We start from the raw sequence: 27677 nt of genomic DNA on the forward strand, positions 1-27677 counted from the left end.
ACTGAGGTTTAGTGGTGGAATCCCCATCCCTGGAGGGGTTTGAAAGCTGTGGAGATGTGGTGCTGAGGTTCAATGGTGGAATCCCCATCCCTGGAGGGGTTTGAAAGCTGTGGAGATGGGGTGCTGAGGTTCAATGGTGGAATCCCCATCCCTGGAGGGGTTTGAAAGCCGTGGAGATGTGGTGCTGAGGTTCAATGGTGGAATCCCCATCCCTGGAGGGGTTTGAAAGCCGTGGAGATGGGGTGCTGAGGTTCAATGGTGGAATCCCCATCCCTGGAGGGGTTTGAAAGCCGTGGAGATGTGGTGCTGAGGTTCAGTGGTGAGCTGGCAGAGCTGGGTTAATGGTTGGACTGCATGATCTTGGAGGTCTTTTCCAGTTCAGACTGATTCTGTGCCCTGGGGAGGTTTCAGTGAATCAATCACACACTTGTGGGCACCCCCATGGTTCTGTTTGTCAGAGTCCTTGGCAGAGGGACCCAGAAAGCACTTTGAAGTCAGTTCTCAAATAACTGGCTGATTGTGGAAGTGTCACAACCAGCTGCTCCTTCAGGGCTCAGCTGAAACCCTTTCTGATTTGCCATGAGAAACCAGAGCAGGGCTGCCTCAGCTGAAACCTTTAAAAGGCTCCAACCCTCTCTGGTGCCATCACCAAAGATCAAGTCATGTGGATGGGAATCCACCTGGACAGCACAGCCATCTGAGTGGACCAGAAGGAAAGTTCTACCAACTGTCTGATTCAAGGTGAGCTGAAGGTAAGGGCAGTGAGACATGGGAACAAGTTGCTCATGGATGCCTCCTTCCTGGAGGTGTTCAAGGCTGGGGTGGACAGCCCCTTGAGCAACCTGCTCTAGTGGGAGGTGACCTGCCCAGGGCAGGGAGGTTGGAACAGGATGACCTTTAAGGTCCCTCCCAACCCAACCCATTCTAGGGTGCTATGAATTATGAACTTCAGAGTGGATCATTCCCTAAAGAAGGAGAAACATCTGTGCAGAATGTGAGCAGACCCAAGTCCTTGGAGAGAGAGGCTGGGTAATCTGTTAACTTTTGATGCACATAATCAGAGAGTTGATAAACAGCAAATTAAGATCCAGGGAAAGAAGGAATTTTGAGGAGGAATCCTTAGGTTGTGTCATTTTGTCATGTTCTTCTCAATTCTTCTCAGAAGGTAGGGGGCAAGAGGTTGGGGCCAGACTCTTCAGTGGTGCCCTGTGGCAGAACAAGGGGCAACAGACCAGAACCCAGGAGGCTCCACCTCAACAGCAGGAGAAACCTCTTTGGGGTGAGGCTGCTGGAGCCCTGGAGCAGGCTGCCCAGGGAGGTTGTGGAGCCTCCTTCTCTGCAGAGATTCCAACCCCCCCTGGCCATTGTGATGCTAGGCAAGCTGCTGTGGGTGCCCTGCTTGAGCAGGGGGTTGGACTGGGTGGTCTCCAGAGGTCCCTTCCAGCCCTGAGCAGAGATTCTGGGATTCTCTGAAGAGCAGCTGACAGCAGGGCAGTGCAGTCAGCTTTTCTGCACATTCTGTTGGCCTCTGCTGCCTTCTCCATATTCCTCACTGCTCCTTGCAGTCTGTGACACACATCTCAGGGACACTTGGATGATACAGTCAGAGAGATGAGGCTTTGGGTGCTCCTGGTTTCAGCCTGAAGCACTGCACCAGCCTCTGACCCTGGACAATGTTTGCAGTGGAGGCCTGAGCTGTGTCTGCAGTTCCCATGGAGCATGGGGAGGGATTTGAGAGAATCACAGGATAACAGAATTGTTCCACTTGGAAGGGACCTCCAAGATCAGCAGGTCCAACCTTCAGCCCAACACCCCCATGGCCATTAAACCATGCCCCAGGTGCCATGGCCACAGGTTTCATGAACACCTCCAGGGCTGGTGACTCCACCACCTCCCTGGGCAGCCTGTGCCAATGCCTGACCACTCCTGCAGCAGAGAAATTGTTCCTAATCTCCAACCTAAACCTCCCCTGGCACCATTTCAGGCCATTTCCTCTCATCCTATCACCTGAGACTAGGGAGAAGAGACCAACTCCTACCTGGCTCCAACCTCCTTTCAAGGAGTTGTAGAGAGCCAGAACCCCTCAGCCTCCTTTTCCCCAGGCTCAGCAACCCCATCTCCCTCAGCTGCTTCTCCCCAGCCCTGTTCTCCAGGCCCTTCAGCAGCTTTGCTGCCCTTCTCTGGACCTGCTCCAGCCCCTCAATGTCCTTCTTGGAGTGAGAGGCCCCAAACTGAACCCAGTGTTCAAGATGTGACCTCACCCTGCCCCATACAGCCTGGTTGTTCCCTTGCTGCAGGATCCTGCTGCTGTGGTTGGTCACAGCTGCTACACATTGCTGCTGTTCTAATCTCCTGTCTGGGAAGCTCCCAGCACCATTAAGCTCTCTAACCTTGGGACCACATGCTGGCCAAATCCAGTGAGGAGCTCCTTGTCCCCTGCAGCTTCAGTCCCTATTTACTGGCCATCAGGAACACATGGGCAGTGTCTTTTCCATGCTGCAACCTTTATTCCCTGCTGAAAAAAAAGCCCTGCTTGGACAGCACTAAACTGAGGAGGTTGCCATGGGAATGTCAGAAGCAGAATCCAGGTGGTGAAGCATCACTGCAGGCAGTGGGCAAGGCCAGGAGCAGGGAGAGGTTTGTGCAGTAAGCAGCAGAGCTTTGATTCCACACTGGAGCTGAGGCAGCTGATGCCAGCTGGAGAACTCCCCTGGTCCTGCTGCTTTCCTGTTTCTTGAGAAGCTCCCTCAGTTTCAGACACAAATCAGCTTGTTGGAGGTCCAGAGAAGGGCAACAAAGCTGCTGAAGGGTCTGGAGAACAGGGCTGGTGAGGAGCAGCTGAGGGAGCTGGGGTTGTTCAGCCTGGAGAAAAGGAGCCTGAGGAGAGACCTTCTGGCTCTCCACAACCCCCTGAAAGGAGGCTGGAGCCAGGTGGGGGTTGGCCTCTTCTACCTGGTGATAGGATGAGAGTCTGGAGGTAGTGACAACGTAGCAGGAACAGGACAAAAGCAGAGTTTGAAGGCTGCAGGGGGTTGCTGGGGGCTGCTGCCCATGCTGTGTCCTCCTGCAGGCTCCTGCACCATGAGTGTGGGCGAGGATGCCGAGTGGCTGCGGTGGGTGACCAAGCAGTTTGGGAGCATCGCTGGGCAGGACAAAGAAATCAACCTGGAGGAGTTCAGGACTGCTCTCCAGGTGAAGGAGGTGAGTGCCTGGGGGGCTCTTCCCCCAGACACTGAGCTGTGGTCTCTTTGTTCCTCCCTCTTGGTTTTGGGCAGCCCCCATGGCTTCCAGCTTTTGCTGGCCCACTCCCACTGCTGGTGGTGAAAGCTCTGTCTGGAGCCTCAGGATTTGGCCGGCGGGGATCAGCTCTCCACCATCAGCCCTCCTCCTCCCCACAGTCCTTCTTTGCTGAGAGGTTCTTTGCCCTGTTTGACACGGATGGGAGTGGGACCATTAGCTTGGAGGAGCTGCTGAAAGCCCTGAGCCTGCTGGTGCATGGCACTGAGATGGACAAGCTGAGGTTCCTCTTCCAGGTGTACGATGTGGATGGTAAGATGATGAGATGTGGATTCATTTCTACTCTCTGGGACAAAGTTGGCATTCACAAGGCACCAGGGCTCTCCTTGAGCATCCACAGCTTGGAAACCCCTCCAGGGATGGGGACTCCACCACTGCCCTGGGCAGCCTAGGTCAGGCCTTGACAACCCTTTCCATGAAGAAATTGTCCAATCTAAACCTCCCCTGGGGCAACTTGAGGCTGTTTCCTCTTGTCCTATCACTTCTTCCTTGGGAGAAGAGACCAAACTCCACCTGGCTCCAACCTCCTTTCAGGGAGTTGTAGAGAGCCAGAAGGTCTCCCTTCAGCCTTCTCTTCTCCAGACTGAACCAGCCCCAGGTCCCTCAGCTGCTCCTCAGAAGACATCACAATTTGGCTTCCAATCCCCTCTCAGGTTAAGCCCAGCTGGGTACAGGGTGGGTAGGTCTTCACTTCTGGACCTTCATGAAAGGTCTGTCTGGCATAATGCTTCTGCCTTCATCTTGTGATGACAGCATCAAGGCTCCATCTGAAAGCCAGCAGTTAAGCAGGATTTCACCCTTGGCCATGGAGAGGAGCAAGTCTCCTTCTTCAGTTAGAACTGGATGATCTTTAAGGTCCCTTCCAACCCAAAGCATTCTCTCATCCTGTGGTCTCTGCTGTGGCCTCCTCTGGCCCTGCTCCAGCAGGTCCACCTCTCTCCTGTGCTGAGAAGCACACTTGTGAGCTGTGTCCTGCTCCAGCCAGGCAGCTTCCCTCCAAGGACAGGAATCATAGAATCAATAAGGTTGGAAAAGACCTCAGAGCTCATCCAGCCCAACCTGTCACCCAGCACCTCATGACTGCTAAACCATGGCACCAAGTGCCACCTCCAATCCCCTCTTGAACACCTCCAGGGATGGGGACTCCACCACCTCCCTGGGCAGCACATCCCAATGGCTAACAACTCTCTCTGGGAAGAACTTTCTCCTCACCTCAAGCCTAAACCTCCCCTGGTGTAGCTTGAGACTGTGTCCTCTTGTTCTGGTGCTGGTTGCCTGGGAGAAGAGACCAACCCCCTCCTGGCTACAGCCTCCCTCCAGGGAGTTGTAGAGAGCAATGAGGTCTCCTCTAAAGGAGGCAGTGACTGCACGGATCAGAGGTGGAAGGTGAAGGTGGCACCGGGGGGTGCGGGGGTGCTGTGGTGCATCAGGTCCCCGCCCTGCGGCTCCCTGGTGCCCGTGCAGGCAGTGGCTGCATCGAGCCGGAGGAGCTGTGCGTGGTGCTGCGCTGGTGCCTGCGGGAGAGCGCCATCGCCCTGCCCGAGCAGCGCCTGCGGGACCTCACCCTGGCCCTCTTCGAGGCTGCTGACAAGGACCACAGCGGCTCCATCACTTTCGAGGAGCTCAAGGAGGAGCTGGAGGCTTTCCCGGAGGTCATGGAGAACCTGACCATCAGGTAGGTCCCTCTGGCAGCCTCGCAGGGGCTGTGGGCCCCCCTGTGAGGACCTTTTTGCTCCTGCCTGGAGGAACAGGGGTGGCATTTGTGGGCTCATTGAGGTTCTCTTGGGGTGTCCAGGGCATGAGGTGCTTGGCCAGCACTGGGAGCAGCTCGAATCATAGAATCATAGGATTGTCAGGGTTGGAAGGGTCCTCAAGGATCAGCCAGTTCCAGCCCTGCTGCCATGGGCAGGGACACCTCACACTACAGCAGCTTGCTCACAGCCACATCCAGCCTGGCCTTAAAAACTTCCACCACCTCCCTGGGCAACCTGTGCCAGTCTCTCACCACCCTCGTGGGGAAGAACTTCTTCCAATATCCAATCTGAATCTACCCACTTCTGGTTTTGTTCCATTCCCCCCAGTCCTATCATTACCTGGCAGCCTAAAAAGTCCCTCCCCAGCTTTATGGTGCCAGGCTGCCTGCAGGGATGGAGCTGGGATGGCTGTGGAGGGGATGGGTGCAGGGATGGAGCTGGGATGGCTGTGGAGAGGATGGGTGCAGGGATGGAGCTGGGATGGCTGTGGAGGGGATGGGTGCAGGGATGGGGCTGGGATGGAGCTGGGATGGCTGTGGAGGGGATGGGTGCAGGGATGGGGCTGGGATGGCTGTGGAGGGGATGGGTGCAGGGGTGGGGCTGGGATGGCTGTGGAGGGGATGGGTGCAGGGGTGGGGCTGGGATGGCTGTGGAGGGGATGGGTGCAGGGATGGAGCTGGGATGGCTGTGGAGGGGATGGGTGCAGGGGTGGGGCTGGGATGGCTGTGGAGGGGATGGGTGCAGGGATGGGGCTGGGATGGCTGTGGAGGGGATGGGTGCAGGGATGGAGCTGGGATGGCTGTGGAGGGGATGGGTGCAGGGATGGAGCTGGGATGGCTGTGGAGGGGATGGGTGCAGGGATGGAGCTGGGATGGCTGTGGAGGGGATGGGTGCAGGGATGGAGCTGGGATGGCTGTGGAGGGGATGGGTGCAGGGGTGGGGCTGGGATGGAGCTGGGATGGCTGTGGAGGGGATGGGTGCAGGGGTGGGGCTGGGATGGCTGTGGAGGGGATGGGTGCAGGGATGGGGCTGGGATGGCTGTGGAGGGGATGGGTGCAGGGATGGAGCTGGGATGGCTGTGGAGGGGATGGGTGCAGGGATGGAGCTGGGATGGCTGTGGAGGGGATGGGTGCAGGGATGGGGCTGGGATGGCTGTGGAGAGGATGGGTGCAGGGATGGAGCTGGGATGGCTGTGGAGGGGATGGGTGCAGGGTGATGGGTGCAGGGGTGGAGCTGGGATGGGTGCAAGCTGATGGGTGCAGGGTGATAGGTGCAGGGATGGGTGTGGAGGTGATGCCAGGCTGGGTGCAGGGATGGGTACAAGGATGGTGCAGGGATGGGTGTGGGGGCGATGCCAGCCTGGGGGCAGGGATGGTTACAAGGGTGGTGCAGGGATGGGAGTGGGGGCGATGCCAGCCTGGGGGCAGGACCGCCCCGGCTGCCCCTTTGTGCGGAGAGCATCAGCGCTGCCCTTGCTCCCAGCGCAGCGAGCTGGCTGAAGCCCCCAGCGGCCGCGGAGAGGAGCCGCCGGCCACGCCGCCTGACCCGGGCCTACTGGCACAACCACCGTGGCACGCTGGCCTTCCTGGGGGGCTACACCAGCCTCAACCTCCTGCTCTTCTCCCTGGCTGCCCTGCACCACGCCAGCCGTGGGGGCTGGGTGATGGTGGCCCGCGGCTGCGGGCAGTGCCTTAACTTCAACTGCACCCTCCTAGCAGTGAGTGCTGGGTCCTGGGAGGGTGCTGAGCTTCTGAGAGATGTTGGGTGCTGCTGACCTGGGCTGTTTAGGGCTCCTGAAGGGCAGCACTAGAGCCTGTGGGCTTCTGCAGCAGTGGGACTGGGTTGTCTTCTCTAAGTATTGGCAGACTAAGAGGGTTAGGGGGCGGTGAGCTCCCTGGGACGTGGGTGCTCAGGGTACCCCTGCAGATGGGGCCTTGACTTCTGCCTTGGGCTGCTCTCCAGGGTGACAATGACACCTTGTATCAGGAGGGAGCTGGCTCTGGAGCCCCAGAGGACCAGCTCCTCAGCATCTCTGACTCTGGCCCCCAGCACCTCCAGTTGCCCCTCCTCACCTGCACTAGCCCCTCTCCCTCTCCCGGAGGTGCTGATGCTGCGGCGGTGCCTGACCTGGCTGCGAGCCACCCCCCTGGGCAAGGCTTTGCCCCTGGACCAGCACGTTGCCTGCCACCAGCTCGTGGGGTACGTGGTGCTGGTGCTGGCAGCTGCCCACACGGGTGCCCACCTTGCCAACTTCAGTAAGTAGCAGCTCCTGGGAGGGCATGTCTGTGCCCCAGGGGGATGGAGATGTCCCAGAGAGAGGGGATGTTCAGGTCCCAGCAGGATGCAGATGTCCCAGGGATGGGATGCAGAGGTTCCAGGGGTGATGTTCATGTCCTGGAGGGATGCAGAGGAGGATGCTCATGCTGTGGAGGGCTGGCTGTGTCCTGGAGGTTAGATACAGATGTCCCAAGAAGGGTGATCGTGTCCCAGAAGGATGCACGTGCTCTGGGGAGGAGATGCAGAGGGTGTGCTCATGTCCCAGAGAGATGCAGATGCCCCGAGGAGGGGATGCAGAGGTTCCAGGGGGGATGCATGTGTCCAAATGTTGGGATACAAATGTCCCAGGAGGGATGCAGATGCTTCACAGACAGGATGTTCACGTCCCAGAAGGATGCACATGTCCTGGGGAGAGGCACATCGCCAGGGAGGGGGAACACAAGGCCTTGAGAGGGGGTGCCCCTGCGCAGGGGGCTGTGAGGCCTCAGGCAGGGTGCAGGCAGCTGGAGGCTGTGCAGCGCCAGGCAGCCTGTGCTCTGTCTGCTGTCCCCCTCTAGTGGCACCTCAGCTGGGCAGCCGACAGCTCCTGCATGCCCCAGCCCTGCACCCCGCGGTGAGGTGCCAGGGCTGCACCTGACACAAACACTGAATGGGTTGGGTTGGAAGGGACCTTAAAGCTCAGCCAGTTCCGACCCTCTGCCAGGGGCAGGGACACCTCCCACTAGAGCAGGCTGCTCAAGGCCTCATCCAACCTGGCCTTGAACAACTCCAGGGAGGGCACATCCACAGCCTCCCTGGGCAACCTGTTGCAGTGCCTCCCCACCCTCACTGGAAAGAATTTCTTCCTCATCTCCAGCCCTTGCTTTGCACACCCCAGTGCAACATGCCCCCCCTGCAGTGATGGCAGCCCAAGAACAGGCTCTGCAGAGCAGAAATGTTGCATGAGGAGAAACTTTTCTTTCTGGTGTGAGGGTGCTGGAGCCCTGGAGCAGGCTGCCCAGAGAGGCTGTGGAGTCTCCTTCTCTGGAGAGCTTCCAACCCCCCCTGGCCATTGTGATGCTGGGCAAGCTGCTGGGGGTGCCCTGCCTGAGCAGGGGGGTTGGACTGGGTGATCTGCAGAGGTCCCTTCCAGCCCCACCACGCTGGGGTGCTGGGATTTTTCCCAAAGTCCAGCCCTTGGGTGCTTCTTGGTTGAGAACAGCAGTTGGCAGCAGTTAGGTGAGCGCAGGAGGGAGGTGTGTGCTGAGGGGTGTGTGCTGCGGCCGCTCCGTGCCCCATCCCGACCCGTGTGCGTGCCCAGGCAGGCTGGCGCAGCAGGATGGGCACCGTGCCCTCGCCCACTACCTCTTCTCAGCCCTACCCGAGGTGGGGGGCCTGGGGGGCACGGCCTCACAGACGGGACTGGCCCTCCAGGGGCTGCTGGCCGCCATGCTCGCCTTCTCCAGCCCCTGCGTCCGGCGCAGCGGCCACTTCGAGGTGCGTCCCACCGCGGCCCCCTGGCAAGCCCCAGCGGGCCCAAAGCTGCTCCCTCCTGGGGCCTGGGGGAGCGTCTGGTGGGTGGGTGCCCGCCTGGGTGCTGTTCTGTGGGTGGAGGAGAGCTCATGAGCCTGTGTGGTACCCCTCCAATACCTCCCTTGGGCTCCCCATGCTCCTCAGGTTTGATGTTGGGAGCTTCCTGTGCTTTGCTTCCCCCTTGGGCTCCCCACACTCCTCAGGTTTGATGTTGGGGGCTTCCTGTGCTTTGCTTCCCCCTTGGGCACCCCACACTCCTCAGGTTTGATGTTGGGGGCTTCCTGTGCTTTGCTTCCCCCTTGGGCTCCCCACACTCCTCAGGTTTGATGTTGGGAGCTTCCTGTGCTTTGCTTCCCCCTTGGGCACCCCACACTCCTCAGGTTTGATGTTGGGGGCTTCCTGTGCTTTGCTTCCCCCTTGGGCTCCCCACACTCCTCAGGTTTGATGTTGGGGGCTTCCTGTGCTTTGCTTCCCCCTTGGGCACCCCACGCTCCTCAGGTTTGATGCTGGGGGCTTCCTGTGCTTTGCTTCCCCCTTGGGCTCCCCACACTCCTCAGGTTTGCAGTTCTGGGGGTTCTGTGCTCTGCTTCATCAGCTGGGCTGCCCTTGCCTGCTGGGATGGCCCAGCACAGCCTCACCATGAAGCACCATTTGTCTCCACCACTTTCGGTTCACCCTCCCCTGTGTCCTTCCTTCTCTGCCCACAGGTCTTCTACTGGACCCACCTCTCCTATATCTCTGTCTGGACCCTCCTCCTCCTCCATGGCCCCCACTTCTGGAAGTGGTTTGTGGTTCCTGGTTGCCTCTTTGTGCTGGAGAAGGTGCAGGGCTTGGCTTGGCGACGTGCCGGGGGGCTGCGCATCGTGGAGGTCAACCTGCTGCCCTCCAAGGTCTGCACCCGCAGGGCTCTCCGTGCTTCTTCCCACCTCCCTCCTGCTCACCTCCTCTTCTTAGGTCAGGATGAAGATGCTGTGGTGCCCAGAAGCTCCTGTAAAGTTTGCAGAGTGTTTTGCAGCACCTTGCAAGCCACCATGGTGGTTGTTGGACGTGGTGGGAAGAGGAGGGACAGTGGCACATCGAAGCGGGTGGTGGCCCCGGTGGGTTTGGGTGGTAGAGGGATGCTCCTCAGCCACCTGCAGGAGGCACAGGGCACAAGGAATAGCTTACATGGAACAGGTCATAGAATCATAGAAAGGTAGGGGCTGGAAGGGACCTCTGAAGATTCATAGAGGCACAGAATAGTTTGGGTTGGAAGGGGCCTTAGAGATTATCTAGTTCCAACCCCTCTGCCAAAGGAGGAGGAGGTTTGGGTTACTTAGGGCTGCCTTGAGGAACACTTGCAGCAAGAGGTGAAGGTGATGCCTTCATTTTCAAGCCATGATCCTTTTCACTGAGCCTTTTTTGGGCCTGGGTGAAAAAAAAAATCAAACCTGACAGCAACAACTCCTTTGGCTGAGAGCTCCTTCCAAACCCTGTCATGTGGGGCAGGAGGCTCTCTGATGGTGAAGCTGGGCAGCCAAGAGGAGAACAAACTCTTCAGGATGAAGCTGCAAGTCCACCTTGTGCTGGCTGCTGTTTGAAACAGGAGGCACAGACCTTGGCTGCAAGGGGACAGCCCCAGCAGAGCCTGAGTGTTCCCAGCTTCTCTGGTCTCCTTTTCCTCCAGGTGACTCACCTTGTGATTGAGAGACCACAATCTTTCCACTACAAGCCTGGAGACTACATCTACCTGAACATCCCAGCCATTGCCACCTATGAGTGGCATCCCTTCACCATCAGCAGTGCTCCTGAGCAGCAAGGTGATCACTGACCCTTCATTCATTGTGCATCCTGTGGGTGTCTTGCACTGCTGGGATGATGTTTTCCATCACACAAGTCCCATCAGGGCTGCTGGATCCTCTTTGAGAGTCATGCAGGTTCATGCAGGCCTGCACCCTGGGTCCAGTTCTGGGCTCCCCAGGTCAAGAGAGACAGGGAACTACTGGAGAGAGCCCACAGGAGGCTACAGAGATGCTGAGGGGCCTGGAGCATCTCTGTGAGGAGGAAAGGCTGAGAGCCCTGGGGCTGTTGAGCCTGGAGAAGAGCAGCCCCAGAGGGGATCTGCTCAGTGCTCAGCAAGAGATAAAGGGTGGGGGGCAAGAGGATGGAGCCAGACTCTTGGTGGTGTCCAGTGACAGGACAAGGGGCAACAGGCACAAACTGGAACCCAGGAGGTTCCATCTGAAGATGATGAGAAAATTCTTTGGTGTGAGGGTGCTGGAGCCCTGGAGCAGGCTGCTCAGAGAGGTTGTGGAGTCTCCCTCTCTGGAGAGCTTCCAAATCCAATCCTGGCCATTGTGGTGCTGGGCAAGCTGCTGTGGGTGCCTTGCTTTGGCAGGGGGGTTGCTGCTGGGCCCCTGGAGCTGGAGCTGTGTGGTGCTGGGGCTATGGGCTGGTTCTGTGGGTAGGCTGCTCACTGTCTGCTGTGCTTCATCCCACAGAGACCCTCTGGCTGCACATCAGGTCTCTGGGCCAGTGGACCAACAAGCTCTATGAATACTTCCAGGAGCCCAAATGTCCCAGCCCAGAGCCAAAACCACTGAGCAGGAGCCTGAGGGAGAAGAGAGGCCAGCGCTGGGCACAGGTTGGTGCCCATGGGGCTCAGCTTTTGGCAGACATAGGAGTTAGACTGCTGCTGGTTGGGAGCTGTTTGTGAGGCTGGCTTTGCCCCACAACGTGCCCATGGGTTTCTCAAGGTGATGTCCTCATCTGACACTTGTGGAGGTTTCTGTTGGGTGGTTTGTTCCTGGCCAGCTCCCAAAACCCCAAAGAATCAGAGAACGGTTTGGGTTGGCAGGGACCTCAAACTCATCCAGTTCCAACCCTCTGCCATGGGCAGAGACACTTCCCACCAGCCCAGGTTGCTCAAGGCCTCATCCACCCTGCCCTTCACCTCCAGGGAGGGAGCATCCACAAGCTCCCTGGGCAACCTGTTCCAGTCTCTCACCAGACTCACTGTAAAGGATCCTTTCCTCATCTCCAGTCTAAATCTCCCCTTCTCAAGCTTCCCTCCATTCCAGTCTAAATGTCCCCTTCTCAAGCTTCCCTCCATTCCAGTCTAAATCTCCCCTCCATTCCCTTGTGATGAAGAGATCATTCATTGATGAATATGAAATATGGAATGATATACATACAAATGGTATTAATTATTAACATTATCCATAACCGAGGAATCCCTGTTTGACACACAGATTCTAGTGCACGGCCGTGAACTACATCCCATAAGTGGTTTAGTGTGTACAATTTGGACCCCGTTAGACTATGTCCAGGATGAATGTCAACCGCGGGAACGACAGGGTGCAATTCCGCCGCTTGTCCACCAGGCGGCGACTCGAGGGGACGCTGCCGGCTGCTTAGCTCTGCACAGAGCATCGCAATGGGGCAGGGGCTTGAGCTGCAAACGCTACGCTGCGAGGCGCCGGGGCTTTGACCTGGGTGTTAGTGGGCGGGAAGCACTGTGCCATCGAATCAATAAGGTTGGAAAAGACCTCAAAGATCATCCAGTCCAACCTGTCACCCAACACCTCATGGCCACTAGACCATGGCACCAAGTGCCACCTCCAGTCCCCTCTTGAACACCTCCAGGGATGGGGACTCCACCACCTCCCTGGGCAGCACATCCCAATGGCTAACAACTCTCTCTGGGAAGAACTTTCTCCTCACCTCCAGCCTAAACTTCCCCTGGCACAGCTTGAGACTTTGTCCTCTTGTTCTGGTGCTGGGTGCTTGGGAGAAGAGACCAACCCCCACCTGGCTACAACCTCCCTTCAGGGAGTTGTAGAGAGCAATAAGGTCACCCCTGAGTCTCCTCTTCTCCAGGCTCAGCAACCCCAGCTCCCTCAGCCTCTCCTCACAGGGCTGTGCTCCAGACCCCTCCTCAGCTTTGTTGCCCTTCTCTGGACACCTTCCAGCACCTCAACATCTTTCCTAAACTGAGGAGCCCAGAACTGGACACAGGACTCAAGGTGTGGCCTAACCAGTGCTGAGCACAGGGCACAATGACTTCCCTGCTCCTGCTGGCCACACTGTTCCTGATGCAGGCCAGGATGCCACTGGCCTTCTTGGCCACCTGGGATGGATGGGACATCAGGACCATTGTCTTGGCCTTGGGTTTGCAGGAAGGTTTCTGCAGCAGAATCAGCTCTGAGAAGGGATTTGTGGCCACTGGTGAGGATGGATCCATTCAGCTGAGGTCATACAAAGCTACCTGCACTGCTGCCTCAGGAGAGCAGGACCCACCAGTGGAGGGGGTGAGCACCATCACTCAGCACCACTGAGACTCCCTGGGGTGCAGGGGCAGAGGGAAGGGGGTCTCTGCTCTCCTCAACACAGCAGTGGCCAGAGAACCCACCTGGAGAAATGAGGGTTTGGTCCAAATGGGCCAAAGGTCATCAAGAAGCTCCTTTTAGAAGGAACTCCTCAGCTGGAGGTGGTGGCAGTGGCAGGACACTGAGAGCCACCAGTGAGGAGCTCTCAGCATATTGATTCTGTCTGGGCTGGAGGAGCAGTCCCTGCAGATAACCAAATTTACATGAGCTGGCTCTAATGAGCTTCTCTCCCTTCCACCTTCATCTGTCCTCCCATGAGCAGAGGTTGCCCACCCCTGCTCCTACCACCTGGACCGTCACAGTCCTTAGAAACCTCTTGCTTACCCTCCCTCCCCCAGCCTCCAGGTTGTGTTGGAATTTGGATAACTTCCTTTCTAATCAATACTGAAGCTGATTATGATGCAGATATCCCCAGGTGACAGGCTCCTGCTGTTGGATGTCGGTGGGGTGTCCACCAAGCTCTGGGCTTGGCTTGAGCAGCGCTGTGGGACGTGGCTGGAAGTGTGTGTGCAACCTGGGCAAACCCAGCTGGGAAAAGCCACCCAAAGTCCAAAGCTGAGGAACAAGCTTTGGTTTAGGGTTGGCTGCCACAGAGGGGTTAGGCAGGAGATGGTCATGGCCCTCTTCACCTTGCAGGCCTCCACTGGGCTGGGTGAGACCCATCGGCTCTGCAGCGTCAGGGTGAGCATCGCCTTGGTGCCTCTGGAGCTCTGCTGAGCAGGGCTGTGCTTGGCATCCCCAGGAGGGACCCACCTGTGCTCATGGCCACCCCATGCCTGCCCAAGGCCACCCTACATGTGCTCCTGGCCACTCCATGCATGTGCACCTCTGCACAGATGCTCCCACCTGGGGCTGATGCAAACCTGATGCTCCTGCCCACCCCACCCTCCTCTTCCTTCCCTCCCTCCCATCAAACTCCCCTACGAGCCCCCAAGTTCTACCTTGCTCACCGGCTCTGCTCCTACCCACAGCCGAAGAGCTGTTGATCCCATGGGCTGCTGGACCTCTCTCCCCAGGCCTCTCCTCTGAGAGGTCCCCCAGCCTTGCTGATTGCTTCTGTGGCCTCCCCCAGTGCTACATCGATGGCCCCTACGGGACCCCGGCACGGAGGATCTTCGGCTCGGAGCACGCCGTGCTCATCGGCGCCGGCATCGGCATCACCCCCTTCGCCTCCATCCTGCAGAGCATCATGTACAGGTTGGTGCCAGGGCAGCAGCTCAGGCTCTGCTCACACCAGCACACCCTCCAGGAGGAGCTTGGATGTGGCTTTGAGTGGCACAAGACGTGAGGACCTTTACAAGACTCGCCCAGCCCATGGTTCTGTGTATGCTATGGACCTGTCCTCCACCGCTTCTGCCTGTGGGATGAGCACCCATCGTGGCTCCTCCTCACTTGTAACCTTGGGCTCCATAAGAACATGGCCACCAGACCTACAGATGGGTCTTCCCTCGGTGTAAAGCTTCCTTTCTGCTGCAGGAAACCCTCTGGCAAGAGGTTGGCTCTGGGTACCCGCTTAGAGCTAGGGAAGAACAGGCGATCACAGGATGTTAGGGGTTGGAAGGGACCTCCAGAGACCATCAGGTCCAACCCCCCTGCCAGAGCAGGACCATAGAATCTAGCACAGGTGGCACATGGTGCCCCTGCAGAGGTGTGCTGGGCTCTGAGGGGTGCAGGTGGTGGGACAGGAGGTGTGTGCCCGTGCAGGTACCGCCGGCGGAAGCAGAGCTGCCCCAGCTGCCACTACTCGTGGTGCGAGGATCTGCGGGACGAGGAGATGATGCTCAGGAAGGTAGGAGCAGGTGGAGAGGGCTGTGGGACCAAGCTCAGCCCTGGGGATGGGGGCAGGAGCGCTGCAGGCTCCTGAGGGTGCAAAGCCCATGAGCTTCTTTCCAGGGAGGGTGGTGAGACACTGGAACAGGCTGCCCAGGGAGGCTGTGGACGCTCCCTCCCTGGAGGTGTTCGAGGCTGGACAAGGCCTGGAGCAACCTGGTGGAAGGTGTCCCTGCCCATAGCAGGGGGCTTGAAACTAGATGAGCTTTAAGGCCCCTTCCAACCCAAACCACTTTATGAATCTATGAATCCCTTCCTGGTCCAGGCCATATGGAGTGGTTGGGTGTCTGGAGTTGGTCCCCCTGCTGCCTGCCAGCTCTGAAGCAGAAGCTTTTGTGTCCTTCCAGGTGGACTTCATCTGGATAAACCGGGACCAGAAGCACTTTGAGTGGTTTGTCAGCCTGCTCACAAAGCTGGAAATGGAGCAGGCTGAGCAGGAGCCAGGAGGTGAGCAGGAGGCAGGGGCCAGCCAGCCCTGGCCTGACCCAGGGCTGCTCATCCCTGTGCTTGGCATCACCCTCTGGAGACCCCAGCTCAGCCTGGTGAGGGGTGGAGACCCCTGGCCTGCAGCTGGGCTCCCCTTGAACACCCAGGGAGGTTCCTGGAGATGCACATGTACATGACATCAGCCCTCAGCAAGAATGACATGAAAGCCATCGGGCTGCAGATGGCCCTGGACCTCCTGGCCACCAAGGAGCAGAAGGACTCAATCACAGGACTTCGGACCAGGACCCAGCCTGGCCGCCCTGACTGGAGCAAGGTGAGGGCTGATCCTGTCCCACCACCCAAACCATGCTCCCCAGCCTCACTCTTGACAGAGCACACCACTGGAGAGTCCCCTCTGCTTTGCCCTGCTGAGACCACATCTGCTGTGTCCAGTTCTGCACTCCCCAGCTCAAGAGGGACAGGGACAGAGAGCGTCCAGTGGAGCCTGCGAGGATGCTGAAGGGACTGAAACATCTCTGTGAGGAGGAAAGGCTGAGAGAGCTGGGGCTGGGCAGCAGGAGAGGGGATCTGACTAGTGTTCACAAATATTTGAAGGATTAGGGTTGGGGGGCAAGAGGATGGGGTCAGACTCTTCTCAGTGGTGCCCAGTGACAGAACAAGGGGCAACAAACTGGAACCCAGGAGGTTCCACCTGAACAGGAGGAGAAACTTCTTTGGGGGGAGGGTGCTGGAGCCCTGGAGCAGGCTGCCCAGAGAGGTTGTGGAGTCTCCTTCCCTGGAGACTTTCAAGGCCCATCTGGATGTGTGACCTGCTTTGGCAGGGATGTTTGCCTCCATCTCCAGAGGTCCTTTCCAGCCCCTACCATTCTGTGATTCTATCATTTGGAGTGGGAAGATGCTCCAGGCTATCCAGACCTGAGGAAGCTTCTCCAGAGTGCTACAGGAGCTCAGGGAGGGGGAGTTGTGCTGGCCAGCAGCTCCCTGGGACAGGAGTGGGCTGTGCCACCACCATCTCTCTCCCTGGAGGTGTTCAAGGCCAGGTTGGACGAAGCCTTGAGCAACCTGGGCCAGTGGGAGGTGTCCCTGCCCATGGCAGGGGGTTGGAAGTGGATGATCTCCAAGGTCCCTGCCAACCCAAACCATTCTGTGAATCTATGAATCTCTTCTCCTTTCACTCCAGGTGTTTGGGAAGGTGGCAGAGGAGAAGAGAGGGAAGGTCCAGGTCTTCTTCTGTGGCTCACCAGCGCTTGCCAAAGTCATCAGGGCTCAGTGCGAGCGGTTTGGCTTCCGCTTCTTCAAGGAACACTTCTAACCAGCAGCCTTGGCCTCCCTGCCTGCCCCACCAGCCCTGGGGCAGGCTGATGGGCACCAGCACCACCCATGCTGGCTCCAGGCTGCTCCTAGCTCAGGGCTGGGGAGGGCGGGAAGAACCAGAGAGAGGGAAGGGGAGGGGAAGGGCTCAGCTGGGCCTCAGGGCTTTGGGGTGGAAGGGATGAGGTCCTAGAGCCACCTGGGGGGTCCTGGAGCATCTTGAGAGGGGAACAAAACAGAGTCCCAGAGCACCTGGGGATGGGGTGGGAGGGGAGAGGGGCTTGAAGCACCTTTCAGGGCTTTGGGGCAGAGGGGGACAGGGTCCTGCGTTATCTTGCAGGGCTTTGGGAGGGGAGGGGAGAGGATGCTGGAGACTTCTGGGGCGGAGGGAATGAGTACCCCGAAGCACCCTGCAGAGCTGAGGGATGGAGCACTTGGGGACGGAGGGCACAGGGTCCCGGAGCCCTATGGGATAGGGGGGCGAGGTCCCGGAGCCCGGCCAGCAGAGCAGTGCCCACAGGAGGGCACTGCAGACTCGGTAACCACCGCTGGGGCTGGGCTGCTCTGGCCTGGCCGCCCCCCCTACCCCCAGCCCCCCCTCCCAAGGGCTGCCCTATCCCTCTGCCCCCCCACCCAGTGCCCAGCTCTTCCTTTCTGGAGGGCATCCGGTGTTTTTCTGCACACCCAAACACTTTGGCAGCTCCTCCACTCCCATCCCAGCCTCAGCTTGCAGAGCAGGAAGACTTTTTAACTCTCTTTGCACCAAGAAAAGGTTGGTTTGATGGGTTTTCAGCCATAAAAAGGCAAGAGGAATGCAGCTGAGACACTCATCTGATGGCCTTCAGAGAGCAGGAAGGTCTTGAGAGCCAAGGGGGCTTTGCTTTGAGTTTGATTTTCTTTTGAGAAGGAAGTGGAACCCCAAGGCACAAAGAGTGGCCTCTCTGCTCCCCAGCACCAGCTGTCTGCACCCAGGTGTGTGGTTTATCAGGAGCAACTGGGTTTGGGGGCTTGCAACAGGCCTGGGGGGTTGCAGACACATTGCAGGAGATTTTTTTGCTGCCCTGGAACAAGGTCACTGCTGACATGATGAATATTGAGCTGCTCACATCCCAGCAATGAAAAATTGATGACTTTCTTCCCTTTTCCAGCCACAAAAGCTCCATCAGCTGCCATTTCCTCCCTCTTGCTTCTCCAGTTTCTTTTTGGATCCAAGGAATAAATGATTACAAGCTGGGAAAGTGAAGGAGTGAGGTTGCTCAGGGAAGGGGGTTTGGTTGTGGAGCAGGCATGGAGGTGGAGGCTGCTTGGTTGGGCTTGGCAGAATCACAGAAGGGCTTGGAAGGAGCCCTAAAGGTCACAGCATCACAGAGTACATCTGGGTGGAAGAGACCTCCACTGTCACCCAGTCCAACCCTCAAACCAGCGCTGAAGGGTTGACACTAAACCATGTCCCTAAGCACCAGGAGCTCTTGAACTCCCCCAGTGACACCATCACTGCCCTGGGCAGACCACTCCAGTGTTTGAGAACCCTTCCAGTGAAGAAATATTTCCTAGCATCCAGCCTGAACCTCCCCTGGCACAGCTGTCCCCACCTTGCTCCAACCTCCATTCAGGCAGTTGTAGAGAGCAAAGAGGTCTCCCCTCAGCCTCCTCTTCTCCAGACTGAACAACCCCAGCTCCCTCAGATGCTCCTCACAGGCTAAGTGCTCCAGGCCCTTCACCAGCCTTGCTGCCCTTCTCTGGACATGCTCCAGCACCTCAGTGTCCTTCCTGTAGTGAGAGGCCCAGAACTGAACACAGTGCTTGAGGTGTGGCCTCCCCAGTGCTGAGCACCAGGGGATGATCACCCCCCTGCTCCTGCTGGCCACTGTGTTTCTAATGCAAGCCAGGATGCCATTGGCTTTCTAGTTCCAACCCCCTGCCATGGGCAGGGACACCTCCCACTAGAGCAGGTTGCTCAAGGCTTCATCCAGCCTGGCCTTGAACACCTCCAGGGAGAGAGATGGTGGTGGCACAGCCCACTCCTGTCCCAGGGAGCTGCTGGCCAGCACAACTCCCCCCTCCCTGAGCTCCTGTAGCACTCTGGAGAAGCTTCCTCAGGTCTGGATAGCCTGGAGCATCTTCCCACTCCAAATCAGGTTGCTCAAGGCTTCATCCAACCTGGCCTTGGACACCTCCAGGGAGGAGGCAGGCACAGCCTCCCTGAGCAGCCTGTTCCCTTGCCTCGCCACCCTCACCCTGAGGAATGGCTTCCTAATCTCCATTCTCAATCTCCCCCTCCTCAAGCATGATGAGAAATGGTGATCAGAGAGGAGCTTCTCCCTCCAATCTTGGGGTTGTTTATCACATCAAAGCTCCAAACAAGGAGCTGGGGAGGCAGGGGGGAGGCTGGGTAATGATTTCCCTCCTGATTAATGCTTTCCCTTGGCTGGCTTCGTTGCTGTGATTACGCTGGGGCCGTAGCATAGCAACGAGCTAATTGTTGGTTGGATGCAAAGCACAGGATTGCCTGTATTAAATTTTTATTAAGATATAATTGCCTTCATCTGGCAGCAGAGGAGGCTTCAAAGATGCCAAGGAAGATGCTTGTGGGGGCTCTGCTGTGCTGCTCCCCGAGCCGTCGCTCCAGCTGATGGGCTTTTAGTGATGGCTGAATCTCAGGACGTCAGGTCAGGGGCTTGCAGGCTTGGACTGGTGTTGGGGTTTTGGGGGAGGGCACCTGGGCTGGGGTGCCTCTTGTACAGAGCACTGTGTGCTCACCAGAGCTCTGGTGAGCCCTCAACAAGTCAATTTTCACCCACTGAGGGATGCCAACGAAGGTTTAAGAGGTGACGAAGTGCTGCCGTGCCGCGGTCCTGCACTGGAGTCACAACAGCCCCGAAACTGCTCCAGGCCTGGGGCACAGTGGCTGGAGAGGGCCCAGTGGAAAAGGACCTGGGGGGGTGGGTTGACAGTGGCTGAAGGTGAGCCAAGGTGTGCTCAGGTGGCCAAGAAGGCCACCAGCATCCTGGCTTGGAGCATTAATAGTGTGGCCAGCAGGCCTAGGGCAGAGATCATCTTCCTGTAATGGGTACTGGTGAGACCACACCGCGAATCCTGGGGTCAGTTCTGGATCCCTCACTCCAAAGAGGACATGGAGGGGCTGGAGCAGGGCCAGAGAAGGGGAACAAAGCTGGTGAAAGGTCTGGAGAACAGGGCTGGTGAGGAGCAGCTGAGAGACCTGGGGCTGTTGAGCTTGCCGAAGAGGAGGTGGAGGGGAGACCTTGGAGCCAGGAGGGGGTTGGTCTCTTCTCCCAAGGAACAAGTGACAGGACAAGGAGAAACAGCATCAAGTTGCCATAGGGGAAGTTTAGGTTGGACATGAGGAACAATTTTTTCCTCTTGAGGGTTGTCAGGGCCTTTCCCAGGCTGCCCAGGGCAGTGGTGGAGCCCCCATCCCTGGAGGGGTTTCAAAGCCATGGAGATGTGGTGCTGAGGGCTGTGGTTTAGTGGTGAGCTGGCAGTGCTGGGTTGATGGTTGGACTCCACCACCTAAAAGGTCTTTTCCTACCAAAACAAAAGAAGCCTCCTGTCTTCTCCTTGTGAAGCTGATCAGTCCCAGTTCCATCATTCTCTGACCAGTGCTGTGAGGGGCAGCTGCTGTCAGCACAGGAACGTTTTTCCAACTTGCTGTGAAGAAGAAACTACAATCCTGGGGGGGGTACTCCAGGGCACTCATTCCCTCCATCCCAAAGGGCTCCATGACTCTCTTCCCTCCATCCCTAAGCCTTGCAAGGTGCTCCAGGGCACTGATTCCCTCCATCCCAAAGGGCTCCATGACTCTCTTCCCTCCATCCCTAAGCCTTGCAAAGTGCTCCAGGGCACTCATTCCCTCCACCCCAAAGGGCTCCAGGATACTAATCCTCTCCATCCCAGAGGGCTGCACCCCAAAGCCCTCCAAGATGATGCAAGACCCCATCTCTGCCCCAAAGCCCTGAGAGGCTTTGAGAGGCTTCCTCAGGACCCCTTTTCCCCCATCCCAGCGCCCTGCAAGATGATGCAGAGCCCTGTCCTGTCTGCCCCACAGCCCTGAAAGGTGCTGGGTATTAGGAATTCTTTCTTCACTGAAAGGGTTTTCAGACATTGGAATGGTCTGCCCAGGGCAGTGGTGGGGTCACCATCCCTGGGGGGGTGTGGACATGGTGCCAGGGCCAGGGTTCAGCGGTGGCCTTGCAGTGCTGGGTCAAAGGTTGGACTGGGTGGTCTTGCAGGTCTCTTCCAACCAAAGATAAGCTGTGAGAAGACCAAGGAGAGATCCTGTTACTGGTGACAGCTGTCTGAAGGGTGTGTCTTAAGAAGAAGGGGCCAGCCTCTTGTCAGTGGTGTCCTGTAAGAGGACAAGGGGCAATGGATGCAAACTGGAACAGAGGCAGCCCCAGCTCAACATGAGGAGGAAGTTCTTTGCTGTGAGGGTGCTGGAGCCCTGGCACAGGCTGCCCAGAGAGGTAGTGGAGTCTCCTCCTCTGGAGACTTTCAAGACCCATCTGGACACAATCCCATGTGACCTGCCCTAGGTGATCCTGCCTTGGCAGGTGGGTTGAACTCAAGAATCTCTGGAGGTCCCTTCCAACCCCTTACCACTCTGTGACTCAATGATGGATGCCCCTGCCCCCTGGCACCCCATCCCAAATCCCCAGCACTGTGTCCCCCTTGCTCCTCCACCCTCCAGCCAGGGAGGGAGACCTTCAAGCAAAGTGTATTTATGGAGAGGCTGATCACACTTGGCATGCTCCATCACTAAGTGGCCCTGGTACATGGATATTATTCACTTAAGTAATCAATCACTGCCAACAAATTACAGGATACAGGGAATGAAATTAAAGCCAAATGAACTCTGGATGTCAAATCCATTTGAAATTCAATCGAGGAGCAACGTTTGCTTTCAATTAGCCTTGGCCAAGTGGTTGAGCAGCATTTTGGGTCTATCAGAGTTTTCAATACCTCCTAATTAACCTTTGCTGTGGAATTGGTGTTGATTTCATCCAGATCATTATTGTGTGACTCCTGATATTGCCCTCAGATGAGATCTCGTTAGCTGGTGGCTTCTAATGAGGGAAACCAAAGACCAGGGGGTGGGGAGTTCACAGAATCACAGAATGGGTTGGGCTGGGCTGGACCTTAAAGATCATCCAGTTCCAGCCTCCTGCCATAGGCAGGGACACCTCCCACTACATCAGGTTGCTTCAACCAATTTCTGGGACTCCTTGTTCCATCTGCCTGGTGGAAATGCTCCAAAGCTCGGAGTCTGGGTGTGGAATGTGGTTCATGCCTTGACCCTACTGTCCCCAGCACAACTGCACCCCCACTGGTGCAGCTGGAAATGAAGAAGCAGAGGTGGTTGTTTCTGGGGTTCCTTGTTCCATCTGCCTGGTGGAAATGCTCCAGGGCTTGGACTTTGGGAGTGGAATTTGGTTTGTGACTTGACCCTTCTGTCCCCAGCTGGACATGGAGGAGCAGTGGGTGCCAGGGAGAGAAGAGCCATAGGGTGCAGCACCACAGACATCCCTGTCCTATCCTGAAGCCTGGAGCAACCTGGTCTGGTGGAAGGTGTCCCTGCCCAAGGCAGGGTGTTTGGAACTAGATGATATTCAAGGTGCCTTCTATGATCCCTGGAACCACTCCAGGTTAGGCTGGAGAGGGTTCTGAGCAACCTGAAGATGCCCCAGGGGAGGTTTAGGTTGGAGATTAGGAACAATTTCTTTCCTGCAAGAGTGGCCAGGCACTTCAACAGGCTGCCCAGGGAGGTGGTGGAGCCACCATCCCTGGAGATGCCCCAGAAATGTGTGACCATGGCATTCAGGGACACAGCTGAGTGGTCAGGGTGGTGTTGGGTTGATGATTGGACTCAATGATCTTAGAGGACTTTTCCAACCTTTGTGCTTCTATGATTCCATGTCCCTGCTGACTGCAGAAGGGTTGAACTAGCTGGAACTTTGAAGGTCTCTTCCCACCCAAACCAGTCTGTGATTCTGTGATTCCATTAATAGAAGGATGCTGGCAGCAGCACCCAGCTGATGAATAGGAAGAGATTGGATGGGGTGCTTGGTGCCATGGGTTAGTTGATTAGATGCTGTTGGGTGATAGGTTGGACTTGATGATCTCAAAGGTCTTTTCCAGCCAGGTTAATTCTATTTCTATTCCATTCCATTCCATTCCATTCCATTCCATTCCTCTTCTCTTCTCTTCTCTTCTCTTCTCTTCTCTTCTCTTCTCTTCTCTTCTCTTCTCTTCTCTTCTCTTCTCTTCTCTTCTCTTCTCTTCTCTTCTCTTCTCTTCTCTTCTCTTCTCTTCTCTTCTCTTCTCTTCTCTTCTCTTCTCTTCTCTTCTCTTCTCTTCTCTTCTCTTCTCTCTTCTCTCTTCTCTTCTCTTCTCTTCTCTTCTCTTCTCATTCTATTCTATTCTATTCTCCCTCCTTGGGCACAGCTGGAGAGAGTGATACTGCTGTTGTCTCAGGTTATTTGCAGCAGGGTGAGTGTCCCATGGGGTGAAGTGGGGTTGGAAGGGCACTGGTGCCTTCTTTTGCTCCCTCCATTGCCATTTCCATTCCCATCCCCACGGCCAGCAGGATGGAAGGTGGTAAGAAGTGGACATCTGGGGCTTTTGTGCTTCAGTGCACTACGTGTGGCCACAGTGGGACATTTAGATTTGAATGAAGTTCTGCTTTCTAAGCTGTAAAAACTGATCTGAAGTTGGGTGATTCCCTGCAGAGAGGAGGTCCCATGGGATGCAGCCATGCTTCCTCCTGCTGGACTTTGAGAAGGGTGATGGATGAGATGGGGGAGTTAGTTAATGAGAGGAACTCATTGTGGCCCCATTTGAGGAGCTGAGGGTCTCAGCAGCTGAGCAGGACTGGGATGCCCTCACATCACAAGCAGCCCCCTGATCAAAGCCAGCAGCCCAGGAGGGCCTGAATGGCTGAACTACAGAATCACAGAATGCTGGGGGTTGGAAGGGACCTCTGGAGATCACCAAGTCCAACCTCCCTGCAGGGTCACCCAGAGAAGGTCACAGAGGAACACATCCAGGTGGCTTTTGAATGTGGAGACTCCACCACCTCTCTGGGCAGCCTGCTCCATGTGCTCTGCCAGCCTGAAATGAAAGAAGTTCCTCCTCATGCTCAGCTGGAACTTCTGACGTTCCACTTTGTGCCTCTCACCCCTTGTCCTCTCACAGGGCACCACTGGCAAAAGCCTGGCCCCACCCTCCGGACACCCACCCGTGAAGTATTGATCCGCATTGATGAGATCCCCCTCAGGCTGCTCTTCTCCAGGCTGAAAAGAACAGGCTTAAAAAGAACTCCTGTGGACAGGCACAGGAGTTATTTTTGCCAGGCAGAGCTTTCCCCCTTCAGCTACATGGGCTTTGGGAGTTATCAATGGAGCTAATATCTGACCCGCGGACCCAACTGGCGCCCCTGCTGAAGCGGCTGGAGATGTTTCCATTGACGTCAGCAGCAGTGGGATTGATCTCGGCGTGTGTGGACTGTTTGTTCTTGAGGCCTGGAGAATTTAATTTCCTCCTGCCAGAGAAAGAGAGCAGCAGTGGAGGGAGAGGAGGCAGCTCCTAACCACATACTCAGAGGTGAATCATCAGCTCGCCGCCCAGAGCGGGAGGCGGCCGCAAGGAGGATCGCCCAGCTCCGTGTCGGGTGGGCGGAAAGGCAGAAAGGGCTTCGCAGCCAGATGCTGGGCACCTCCTCAGGCACAGCTGGAGAGAGAGGGGGATGCTGCCTTTGGCACAGAAGCTGATCTGCAGCGAGGAGATCCTGGCAGCGTGCATTTTGACGCGCCGCCGTGCATCTGAATCCTCAAACCACAGAACTGTGGAGGTTGGAAGAGATCTTTGAGGTCGTTGGGAGGTGGTGGAGGCCCCGTCCCTGGAGACTGAAGGTCAGGCTTGATGTGGCTCTGAGCAACTGTGTCTAGTTGGGGATGTCCCTGCTTACTGCAGGGGGTTTGGACAAGATGACCTCTAGGCATCCCTTCCAACCCAATCCACTCACCTGGAGCTCGCAATCCCACCGCTGCTGCTAAGCCACCACACCAACCCATGTCCCTCAGCACCACATCCACCTGTCTTTTACATCCCTCTAGGGATGGTGACTCCACCACCTCCCTGGGCAGCCTGTTCCAGTGTTTGAGAACCCCTTCTGGGAAGAAATTATTCCAGGTATGCAACTTAAACCTTCCCTGGTCCAACCTGAGGCCATTTCCATCGGTCCTGTCACTTGCTGCACGTGAGAAGAATGCCAGCCCTCACCTGGCTCCAACATCCTTGCAGGGAGCTGTAGAAGGTGATGAGATTTCCCCTCAGCCTCTTCTGAAGACTAAACAACCCTAGCTCCCTCAGCTGCTTCTCACCAGGCCTGTTCACCAGACCCTTCACCAGCTTTGTTGCCCTTCTCTGGACGTGTTCCAGCACCTCAATGTCCTCTAGGAGTGAGGGGCCCAGAACTGAACCCAGGATTTCAGGTGTGGCCTCACCAGTGCCCAGCCAAGAGGGACAGTTCCTGTGTTGGTCCTGCTGGCCACACTCTTCCTGGTCCCAGCTTCACTGATCTTTGAACTCCATTTAGATGCACCGTGCTAGACTCAGGCCCCTGCTGCAATCCCTTATCCCACACTGGAACACAAACACCTGTGAGATTTCTTTAGGGCCACACTTTGAGGACACCATTTGCTTTGGGGTGGACTCCTGAAAGCCCTTAACAAAGCTGGGACAGCCATTGTGCTGGGACACCAACATGGGGCGAGCGGAAAAGGGCCCTGAAGTCTTACCCTGACCCCTCATTCCTGCTTTCACATCACCATGAGGTCAAGTGTCCATTCTGGTTTTCATTTAACCCCCCCTCCCACACAGTGCTTCAGGAACTTGAAAGCAGAAAGATGGATTCTGTTTGGCCTGTGACATTTGAGGGGAGAAAAGGAGGCTCAGGGGAGACCTCCTGGCTCTCTATCACTCCCTGAAAGGAGGTTGGGGCCAGGTGGGGCTCAGCCTCTTCTCCCTAGGAACAAGTGATAAAACAAGAGGAGATAGGTTCAAGTTGCACCGGGGCTGGACATTAGAAAAAACTTCCTCACTGAAAGGGTTCTCAAATCCTGGAAGAGGCTCCCCAGGGAGGTGGCTGAATCCCCATCCCTGGAAGCGTTTGAAAGAGGCAGAGATGTGGTTTAGCACCAGCCTCGGCAGAGTTAGAGAATGCTTGGACTCGATGATGTTAAAGGTCTTTTCCAACCAAAACAATTCCGTGATTCTCTGCACTGAGGTATCTGAAAGCACCGGTGGGGTTTGGAGCTCATTTGCAATGGAAATGTCTCGGCAGGGCTGGCTCCGGTTGCAGGCTCCCTCTGCACTCGCAGAGGAGCGGCGGCAGCGGCAGCAACCTTTCATTATCTTCCAATCTCTTTGCATTTCACCCCTGTGATTTTGTTTTCACGGTGAGTGACAAACGGAGAACGTAGACAAAGGAGCCAGGTGTGTCTGCGAGCTCATTGCCCTGGAAACAATCTTGCGGCCGAGCTGAAAGAATCTCTCTTCTAAGGCTGCTCCTGCTCCGCAAAGCCACCGGAGTCCAAACGTTTGAGAGGTCCCTGCAGCACATGACCTTCACCAGCCTGTGCAACAAAACCAGAGGTCAACAACCAGCTTCCCACCTTTTGTACACAACCTTGTTTACCTTAGTGCATCCCCTTCCCCCTGGTTGGGGTGGGAAGGGACCTCTCAAGTTTGTCCAGTCCAACCCTGTTCCAGAAAGCTGGGAGAGCTGCAACCAGAGCAGGTTGCTCAGAGCCCCAAACAACCTGACCTGCAATGGCTCCAGGGATGGGAACAGCTCCCACCTCTCTGGGCAGCCTGGCCAGGCTGTCACCACCCTCTCAGTGTCAAACATTTCTTCCTGCTCTCCAGTCTGAATCTCCCTCTTTCGGTTCAATCTATCACCCTTCGTCCTGTCACAACAGGCCCTGCTCAAAAGTCTGTACTCAGCTTTCTGATCAGCTCCTTGAAGTCCCAAAAGGCCACCAGAAAGTCTCCTTGGAGCCTCCTCCAGGCTGAACAACCTCAACTCCCTCAGCCTGGTTTCACAGCAGAGAGCTTCTGTCACTGCTGTGGCCTCCCCTGGCCCCACTCCAACAGGTCCATGTCTGAGCTGTGCTGTGCTGTGCTGTGCTGAGGACTCCAGAGCTGGCCCCAGCACTGCAGGTGGGGTCTCAGCAGAGCAGAGGGGCAGAATCCCCTCCCTCCCCCTGCTGCCCACACTGCTGGGGCTGGGAGTGCTTGGTGCCAGCTCAGTTGTGCTTGTTAGGGACAATATGGTGCAGCTGCAAACCTGCCACTTGCAAGGTCTCACTGAGAGGATTTACACCCTAGAAGGAACAGGGTCAGGAAAGGTAGGAGATGCCTTCAGCATTGGAGCAAAGCAGAGGTCAGGGATGTTAGAGCTGCAGCAGAAGTGATTCTGGTCAGTGATGTCAGTTCTCTGCTCAGTGAGGCACTTGCTGAAGCTCAGGGCAGGTTTGCACAGCCAGGGGCTGCTTCTAGCAGCAAAAAGCTGAAGGGGAGAGTTACTGCCAAGGGTTGGGCTGCAGAAAGGCTCTGGCTGAGACTTGGTCCTCTGCAGCCCAAGGTCACTCCTAAATCTTGTGTGGCACATTAGGGTGCATTAAGTGGCACCTGTGGGGAGCAGCAGACAGGACAGGTGACCTTCAAATGACCAACAAGGGACTCTATCAAGGGGTCCTTTAGAGGATGCAGTCTCAAGCTGTGCCAGGGGAGGTTTAGGCTTGATGTTAGGAAGAAGTTCTTCACAGAGAGAGTTGTTGGCCATTGGAATGTGCTGCCATCA

General features: G+C 56.8%; 1 protein-coding gene across 1 annotated transcript; it reads left to right on the top strand.

The window, feature by feature from the left end:
- The first annotated feature begins 713 nt into the window (after nt 1–713).
- NOX5 (NADPH oxidase 5) lies at nt 714–16834 on the top strand. Its single transcript, XM_054169205.1, has 16 exons — nt 714–741; nt 3071–3201; nt 3399–3549; nt 4762–4972; nt 6534–6768; nt 7153–7306; nt 8629–8804; nt 9548–9730; nt 10507–10639; nt 11321–11463; nt 13844–13888; nt 14280–14404; nt 14912–14996; nt 15385–15484; nt 15631–15797; nt 16665–16834. Exons 2-16 carry the CDS (start codon nt 3082–3084, stop codon nt 16794–16796), a joined length of 2160 nt encoding a protein of 719 aa, XP_054025180.1. The 5' UTR covers nt 714–741; nt 3071–3081; the 3' UTR covers nt 16797–16834.
- The last annotated feature ends 10843 nt before the right edge of the window (nt 16835–27677 follow it).

This window comes from Dryobates pubescens, chromosome 17 (assembly GCF_014839835.1).
Source record: "Dryobates pubescens isolate bDryPub1 chromosome 17, bDryPub1.pri, whole genome shotgun sequence".
Classification (NCBI taxonomy): domain Eukaryota; kingdom Metazoa; phylum Chordata; class Aves; order Piciformes; family Picidae; genus Dryobates; species Dryobates pubescens.

Coding starts and splice junctions, on each gene's coding strand:
- NOX5 (XM_054169205.1), top strand. CDS start 3,082: ATGAGTGTGGGCGAGGATGCCGAGTGGCTGCGGTGGGTGACCAAGCAG. Junction 3,550..4,761: donor CCAGGTGTACGATGTGGATG/GTAAGATGATGA, acceptor GTGCCCGTGCAG/GCAGTGGCTGCATCGAGCCG. Junction 11,464..13,843: donor GAGGCCAGCGCTGGGCACAG/GTTGGTGCCCAT, acceptor TTCACCTTGCAG/GCCTCCACTGGGCTGGGTGA.